Raw genomic sequence first — 8,371 nt, 5'->3', positions numbered from 1 at the left:
ATTCTGCCTTAAGTTCTATATGAAATCCTCGATGGCCACAACAACGCCCGGCACTCAGCAGGTGGCCCATGAGCATTTGTTGACCCCCAGGCGATGGAATGGCAGTCGCGGGATGCCCGGGGCCCGAGGCACCCACGTGGGCGGGACGAGCAGGGCCCCACAACAGCGGCCCAGGCTCCGCGTCCCCGCGCCTGTCGGCGAGGGTCTGGACCGCGCGCAGTCCCCGCGCCTCCCCCGCCGCCGGGCTTTCAGGGACTTGGCCACTAGAGAAAGGCGGGGCCGCGGCAGCCGTGGCCGCGAGAGACCCTCAGCCCGCGGCAGGAAGTGGGGGGCGTGGCTTCCGGCGCGTGCAGATGACGTAGTCCCGTCTTCCGTGTTAGGGAGCCGGCGGCGGAGCCGCGGACTCGGAGAGCTGGGGTCCCGGCAGCCAGGCGGCCCGCGGGCCCAGGGCGGGGATGCACCGCCGCGGGGTGGGAGCCGGCGCCATCGCCAAGAAGAAGCTTGCCGAGGTGAGGGGGGAGAAGGCCGATCCACAGCTCACCCGTGACCCGCGAGAGACCGAATTCTCCCGGAGCAGAGTTCTGTAATCTTAAATTGCTTCCCAGCAGAATCTGAGACAGGTTTATCGGGCCCCAGGGAACTGAGTTGCTCCAGTTCCTGATGGATTGGAGTGTTAGCATCCCCATCTCCACCAGCCCTTTCCCCCACTTCTCCAAACTTGACTACAGACAGGAGTCGTCGATTCTACCCCTGTTCTTTTCTCTAAAAAGCCATTTAAAAGAGAACATCCTCTTTTCATACTTCATCTGTGGCAGCTCAAGTAGGAGCCCCCAGCGTCCACTCTCTCAATTCATGCCGGTCTCTTTGTCTGACAGGCCAAGTATAAGGAACGAGGGACTGTCTTGGCTGAGGACCAGCTGGCCCAGGTGAGTCGGTTGGAGGGCTACAGGTAGGAAGTGAGACATAACAGGGCTGGTCCGAACACCCTTGTCTAGATTGAACTAGAGATATGATGTCTGGGCAGTTGAGATCTTTTAGGTGACTTGCTAATGACGATAATAGCTAACATCTTTGAGTGGTTACATGTTTATAACGTCGTCCCAGGCACTTGTCCATTTTCTTTACGTACACTATCTCGTTCAATCCTCATTACATTCCCACAAGGAAGAAACTCTTATTCCCAGTTTGGAATCGAAAGCGCTGAGGCATTAAGTAATTTATCCAAGGTTATAATGGGTAGTGGGTGGTAGAGCTGTTTGATTTAGGTCTTTGGGGTCTTTTACTTTATTTTTTAATTTTTATTTATTTATTTATTTTAAAAAAGGTCGGTAATGGGATCTTAACCCTTGACTTGGTGTTATCAGCACCATGCTCTCCCAAGTGAGCCATGGGCCGGCCCTTGCGGTCATTTACTTTAAATGCCTCAGAATAAAGTGAAAATATTGTCTAACCTGTGGCACTCACCACCACCATCATAACATCTAGGCACACACCAGGAGGGTGTGTGAGTGATGGGGGTGCAGCTCCTGCACAGTTTCCTTCTCTAATACTTCTCTTTTCTGTACATGCTCTGCCTTTACTCTGTTATTGTGATTGGTCCAGAAGACGAGGAAGCAGTTAAGCAGGAAAATAGGCCCATGAATTGAGGAAAAATAGACACAGGCTGTGCTCCTTAAAAGCTCCCACTCATAGGGGAGATGGCATTCAGGAATCAACTGAAAATGGTGATTAAAAGAATGTGGAGGTTTCTAAAAGTTTTATGTGGCAAATGAGAAGATGTTGAGCCAGGAGTGGTTACTGTTGATGGGGAAGAAGATAAGTTTTGTTAATTAGGTAAAGAGAGGGAATAATACAAATAAAAAGAAAGTCCCCAAACCTTTCGTATTATTTAGCTTTGGAATGCGATCTGGTAGACTCACAGTCCTGCTTGAGGGATTTTTTTTTTTTTGGTGGCTGTCTAGTTTGGGCCTGAGGGATTGTTTACTTGGAGTTGATCACCAAGATGACTCAAAGGTTAGAACAATCATTACACTCCCAGTTCATGCCAGGCTTCATTTTTTCCTATCCAGCCTGTCTGTCAGTGGCTGAAGATTTCCCACTGCATGAACACTGCATTCCCTCACTGCTAAGACAAAATGGATTATTAGGTGCACCTTCAATTTAATACCAGTTTTTCTGGGAAAAAGAAAAGCACCACATTCGATGTACATGTTGATTATTAGATGCATCCTGACTTTAGAACAGGAACACATGAAAAAAAAATGTGTATTTTAGAATTGAGGAAATACAGTACAGCATCTTGTTTCTGCTGACAGCAGAACTATGGAGGAGAGGCAAGGATTGAAAGAGAGGGAACAGTAAATAACATAATGGTAGGCCTGAAGGAGACAGGTTATTTCAGCCTTTGCCCTGCTACTGACTAGGGACTTATTTTTGGCATCCGATTATCACCTGGTTGGGCTGCCCTTAACCTCCTTGTCCATCCAATAGATGTCGAAGCAGTTGGACATGTTCAAGACCAACCTGGAGGAATTTGCCAGCAAGCACAAGCAGGAGATCCGGAAGAATCCTGAATTCCGGGTGCAGTTCCAGGACATGTGTGCGACCATTGGGGTGGATCCTCTGGCCTGTAAGGAGTTGTCTGTAGAGGTCCAGTGTTCTTATAGGGTTCCTAAGGGACAGCCCACCTAGTTGTCATCACCACTGTTGGGGCATCCTCTAGAAGGGCCTGCTGGGAGATCCACAAGGTGTCATCTGTAGGGAGTGCCTAGCAGGATGGGTAATGCCAAGTCTGATGAGGAAGATGGAGAGGCTGAGTGCAGGCTGAGTAGCCAGTGTCCATGATCTTACCTTGAATGATCTGTAGTGGAATTTTTAATGGTATTTACCTCCTTTATTTAAAAAATGTTTAATTTTAATAAAAGTAGTATATTATCATGTAGTCAGTCAACAAAGAGCTATATAAAGGAGGAAGTGTAAGTCTCCTGGCCCTGTCCCATAGTTGCATAGATAAGTACTATTGACAGTTTAAGATGTATCTTTCTGGGCACTGTCCACATAAACTTTTACATATATGGTATTATAATTACTACTCTATAACCTGCAGTTTTCGCTCAATATTGTCAGCAGTGGATTTTTGAATACCAAGTCTGCTTATTCTTTCTCTTAGCCTTGTCTAGACCATATCTCCCATTATATTTCACTATGTGCTTTGGGAAAGGAAAACTCATTTTTTTGCTATATTGAGTCTGAATTAGCAGCCATGTAGAAATGACTTTTCCTTGCCCACCCTTTGGAACTGTCTGGGCCTGTTCTTCAGTAAGAGGTATCAAGAGTCACATTGTTTCAAAAGATCCGAAGTAGCAAATGGAGCAGAAGGACTCAGGGCTAGGTAGGGAACACTTCCCATAGAATAGATGGCTTAATCCAGGTTTGAAAGAAGGGATGTAAATTAATGCATAGCCTAGCTTTTGTTTTTCTGTCTTGTAGCTGGAAAAGGATTTTGGTCTGAGATGCTTGGTGTGGGGGACTTCTATTATGAGCTGGGTGTCCAGATTATCGAAGTATGCCTGGCCCTGAAGCACCGGAATGGAGGTGAGGATGGTGCTAGGTCCTGTGGACTGAGCTTTGGACTTTTCAGAGAGGGAGAAAACCTCAAAACATGATTTTTCCATCCTGAAATCTGTAGGCCTGTAATGTCTTGAGAAGCTTATTTATTTATTTGAGAAACATTTTAGCTGTTTCCTGCAATTGAATCCATGGCAGATCTCCATGGCTAAGGGTAAATAGAATTACCTGAACGATTGTCTCTGTTCTCCGAAGATCTTTGTCCAGGAAGGTCTCGTCCCTAGTCATTACAGAAAATAGGAAGGAGGTAGGAAATCGGCCTTTTTACCTGATGTATGATGTGTCTGGCTTATGATTTTCTCAGTAACTATAGGCCTGCACTGCCTTTCCATGGCATGGTGATACCAGCTGAGTCTCTATGCTTCCCAAAATGGGACCTTAAAAATGGTCATCTGCGGTGTTGATAACACCAAGGTCAAGGGTTCAGATCCCCATACTGGCCAGCTGCCAAAAAAAACCCCAAAAAACCAAGAACTAAAGCAAAAAAGGGCATCTGGTGGTGGTGCTGTTTTTCTTAACAAACACATTGAATGCTCTGTATTGAAGTGAAAGAGAAAGAAGACTTTTTTCTTCTTTTTTTTTTTTTGGTGGAGGATGCAGGCAACGAAGAGAAAGAAAACTTAAAACCAGTTATAAATCACTACTATAAATAGAGTCAGCCTTGATGTCAAGAGAATATTGTGGTTTTCCAAAGACGATGCTGTCTTTGTTTTTAAGAGATTTTCTGAAAATCTGCTGAAAGTCCTAACAAGGTCTTGGAATACATTTCTTATATAATGGCCATTTATTTTATAAGGAAAGACACGAAAGAAATTTAGGAACTAGAATGCTCTTTGCTACTTGTAGGCTCCTGGAAAGTAATGACAGTCCATTTATTTAAAGTGGTTACAGCCATAACCTCTTCATCTGCTTTCTGATCCCCCCTCCAATAGGTCTGATAACTCTGGAGGAACTACATCAACAGGTGTTAAAAGGAAGGGGCAAGTTTGCCCAGGATGTCAGTCAGTAAGTCTTGCCTTCCATCCCCTTAGAGGATAGAAGGACGTTTTTAAAAATCAGATGGAAATCTTTTCTCCCTACTACTCATATGTTTAGGCTAGCTTAGGAATCATTTTTATTCCTCTGTATGATCAGAAAAAATACATTTTTATTTTATAAAACAGAAAATACAGAGATATAAAAAAGAAAAAAAACCACCCATTATTTCTCAACTAAGAGATTACAGTTGTATTACATTTTGGTGTGTTTCCTTCTAAACATGTTTTCATGTATACATATATATTTATTATTTTTTAACATAGTTGGGACTGTATGCTCTTGAGATTGTTTGATGCCAAAGAGATTAGAATAAGTGCCTATAAAGGCTGGGGAAGGAAGTGGGGGTGAGGTAATGGGGTATCAATTGACTTGGTTCACCAACCTCTACGTGTAAGTTCAATTTGAGAAAAGATAAAAGGCTGTTTTAGATGTAGCTCCCAAGGAGCCAGCCTAGTATGAGATCATGAAACCTGGAATATTCAATATTCAGAAACAAAGTGATGGCAAAAGATTTCTAGCCATACTCATTGCAGATTCTCATGAAGGGAGTGTGAGTTAGTGCTTGTAATGATTTTACAGATTTTAATTTGCTCTTCTAGAGGGTTGGAGAATCTACCTTAAGTTTCCCTTTCCCTGCTGGTTACGTGATATACTTTTGGGCTTTGGCAGAGGTTGTGAACTTTTATTGTATGGGCTGGAAATATGATCTATACGTTGATTTGTGTTTTTTTTTTTCCTTCTCTAATTTGAGTTAGTTGTCAACTAAGAGATCAGGAAATCTGGCAGTACTGGGCCTGAATTTCCAAATAGCAATAATCAGCTGGGTTGCCCCCTTTAAAATGGATAAGCATTCTCTAGTTTGCCATAGTTCACACTACTCCCTATTGTCTCTTCAGCTTACTCATTCACGTTTTCTGAAGGACTCCTGTAGGCATATTTTCAACCTCTCTCTGGGTATTGGAATGAATGGTTTGTTGAGTGGAGAGCGACTCCTATACCATGTCCCTTGAATGTTCAAGCACCATTTGGTGTTCTTTAACCCTGCCTTTTTAATGATATAGTTGAGTGTTCAGCCTTTTGAGTATTCTGTCAGGGTGTTCTGCCCAGAGCAGAGTTGAAACTGTGTTATTGTTGGGTCTGATCTGCCAAGGGTGCTCTAAGCAGTTCTTCCTCACCTCAGAGACGACCTGATCAGGGCCATCAAGAAACTAAAGGCACTTGGCACTGGCTTCGGCATCATCCCTGTTGGTGGCACTTACCTCATTCAGTCTGTTCCAGCTGAGCTCAATATGGATCACACCGTGGTGCTACAGCTGGCAGAGGTACTGGTGTGCCTTCTGAGAGAGAGAGAGAGAGAGAGAGAGTGTGTGTGTAAGGGACAGTGTGGGATGGGAGTCTGCAGAAGTTCTGATCTCCTCGTCCCTATGACTCAGGCCTTTTTCTGAGGCTGTCTTACGGATGAACTACTCAAACCTGTGCTTATTCAGCAGACGTTTATTGAGCAGCTACAGTGCAAAGCACTGGGCTAGGCTATGGGGCATTCATGAAGATAGGTATGATATAGTTCCTGCTCTCAAGGAGCTTACAGTCTAGTCAGGTAGACAGACATGCAGACAACTAACTATATTGCCTTGGGTAGAAAGACTCTTGATGTCGTCTTAAACTACTTTATGGATTTTTCAAAACAGATTTTTAATCTTGTTTGCCATCCCCTCATTCCTCAGCATGCCTTACACATGTTCCATCTTCCCCCAAATCCCCATATGTATTTAGGGAAGACATGTTCAGTTCTCTTAATTCTATACTATAAAACAAAACTAAATAAGGGAGGGGCTTTTCTATATTGGGGGAATGGGTAAGGTGAGGCAGAGAAAGGGCTGAATATGTAAATATTTTAGATTAACAGTTTATGATTATCAGCATTCTCTCCTATGAGTTAATCATTCTGAATCTTCCCTTGTTGTATTCTAGAATTCTCTGCGTAAGTCTAACTTAATATCTTAGTACCAGGGAACCCACTGTTTAAGACTGAACCCACCAACTTATTTCTATTACCCTGAAAGTCACCTTTCTCTCTCTGTCTCTATTGGGACCTCTGAACATTCTTTTTCTGTGCTGTCTTAGGCTTGGCCCAAGGGCAGTTCTTCCTCCTGTATGGATAAATCTACTGTTCTTGGGCAGATGCTGGGCTCTAAGGGAAAGTGAACTATTAACTGACTGAATTCCCATTCTTCCTTCCTTCAGAAAAATGGCTACGTGACTGTCAGTGAAATCAAAGCCAGTCTTAAATGGGAGACCGAGCGAGCACGGCAGGTGCTGGTATGTGACTTTGTAATATCCCAGAAAAGATGGGTCCCAGATGGGAGGAGGTGGGTGGATAGGTTCCATACAGGCAGGAGCTTCAGCCTTGCTTTGCTGGCCTCTTGCCTTGAGGGCGACTGCTGCCACACTAGAAGCCCAGTATTTCTCTGAAGATGGCATTCAGAAGGTGTAACTCACTAAGGCAGGCTTCCAACCCTGGCCTACATAGAATACCGGACTGCCACTGCTCCTGGGCAATCACCAACACTGGCTCGCTGTCCTGGATGCTGAGCCCAGAACTGCTGGTCAGGGGGTTAATATAGTTTGTATCAGAAGTAACACCGTTAGTACAGAGTGAAGGGAATTATGAAACTACTTATGCTAATTATGTCCATAATTATACACTAAGCATTATATTGCATATGGTATAGTTATATATATATATATAAATTTTATGGTACCAATGAAAGACTGATGTTGTAAAGAGGGAGCAGCATGAGAATGTAGGAGCCCTGGCTTCAGTACCTTTTTCCTTATCCAGGCAATTCAACCGTCTAGACTGAATTTCATTTGTAAAAATTGGGATAATGTCCGCCTAATGATATTGGGCAGAACCAACCCATCTTAAGCATATTTCCAGCTCTAGAGTGAGTCCATTTTAGCACAAAAATGGTCCTTCATGCCTGTTACCCAGTAAGTTAAAGATAGCTAGAACAGTGATCTCCACTTTGTTTCAGGGAAAGGAGGCAGTGAGTGATTTGCTCAAGGCCATTCAACAAATATTTCTGTAGCCTTTTTTTTTTTTTTTTTTTAATGGCTGGCTGGTACCAGGATCAAACCCTTGACCTTGGTGTTACCAGTGCTGCACTATAACCAGCTGAGCTAACTGGTCAGCCCTGTAGCCCTCCATTCTTCCCATTACATCCCACTATGCTGGCTTTACCATCTTCCCCAGCAGCACAAGTTAAATGTCTTGGTGGCATTTTTCACACCTCAAAGGACAGGGCAAAACAGATCATTCCAGTTTGGTTGTGGAAACGTGAGAAGGCACTCATGTAGATTTACTTTGAAAACCTGACTGAAGCCAGAATAGGTTTGGGGATTGGTTATCTACCCTGCTTCGTCTAAGGAACCTCCCTCCCCTTTCTCAAGTCAATCTCCCTTTTTCCTCCAGGAACACCTGCTGAAGGAAGGGCTGGCCTGGCTGGACTTGCAGGCCCCAGGGGAGGCCCACTACTGGCTGCCAGCTCTCTTCACTGACCTCTACTCCCAGGAGATCACAGCTGAGGAGGCCCGAGAAGCTCTCCCCTAACTCTGAGTGTGTGGAAGGACTTACAGCAGGAGGCAGGGAGAAGAGGGAGGACTTATTGAATAAACCTGGACAATTTTGTTTATAAAAAAAAAG

General features: G+C 44.2%; 1 protein-coding gene across 1 annotated transcript; it reads left to right on the top strand.

Annotated features, from left to right (window-relative positions):
* Positions 1 to 363: 363 nt before the first annotated feature.
* Positions 364 to 8,364, top strand: SNF8 (SNF8 subunit of ESCRT-II). The gene is made up of 8 exons (XM_063110428.1): positions 364 to 509; positions 876 to 926; positions 2,491 to 2,629; positions 3,490 to 3,594; positions 4,560 to 4,632; positions 5,846 to 5,987; positions 6,910 to 6,984; positions 8,141 to 8,364. Exons 1-8 carry the CDS (start codon positions 456 to 458, stop codon positions 8,276 to 8,278), a joined length of 777 nt encoding a protein of 258 aa, XP_062966498.1. The 5' UTR covers positions 364 to 455; the 3' UTR covers positions 8,279 to 8,364.
* Positions 8,365 to 8,371: the final 7 nt, after the last annotated feature.

Source organism: Cynocephalus volans, chromosome 10 (genome assembly GCF_027409185.1).
Source record: "Cynocephalus volans isolate mCynVol1 chromosome 10, mCynVol1.pri, whole genome shotgun sequence".
NCBI classification, from domain to species: Eukaryota; Metazoa; Chordata; class Mammalia; order Dermoptera; family Cynocephalidae; genus Cynocephalus; species Cynocephalus volans.
The sequence above is the reverse complement of the archived record's forward strand: the minus strand, read 5'-3'. Positions and strand labels throughout refer to the sequence as shown.

Excerpts from the sequence above, each read along its gene's own strand:
- SNF8 (XM_063110428.1), top strand. The coding sequence starts at position 456 with ATGCACCGCCGCGGGGTGGGAGCCGGCGCCATCGCCAAGAAGAAGCTT. Across the intron at positions 2,630-3,489 it reads TGGGGTGGATCCTCTGGCCT|CTGGAAAAGGATTTTGGTCT; the intron begins GTAAGGAGTTGT and ends TCTGTCTTGTAG. Across the intron at positions 6,985-8,140 it reads AGCGAGCACGGCAGGTGCTG|GAACACCTGCTGAAGGAAGG; the intron begins GTATGTGACTTT and ends TTTTTCCTCCAG.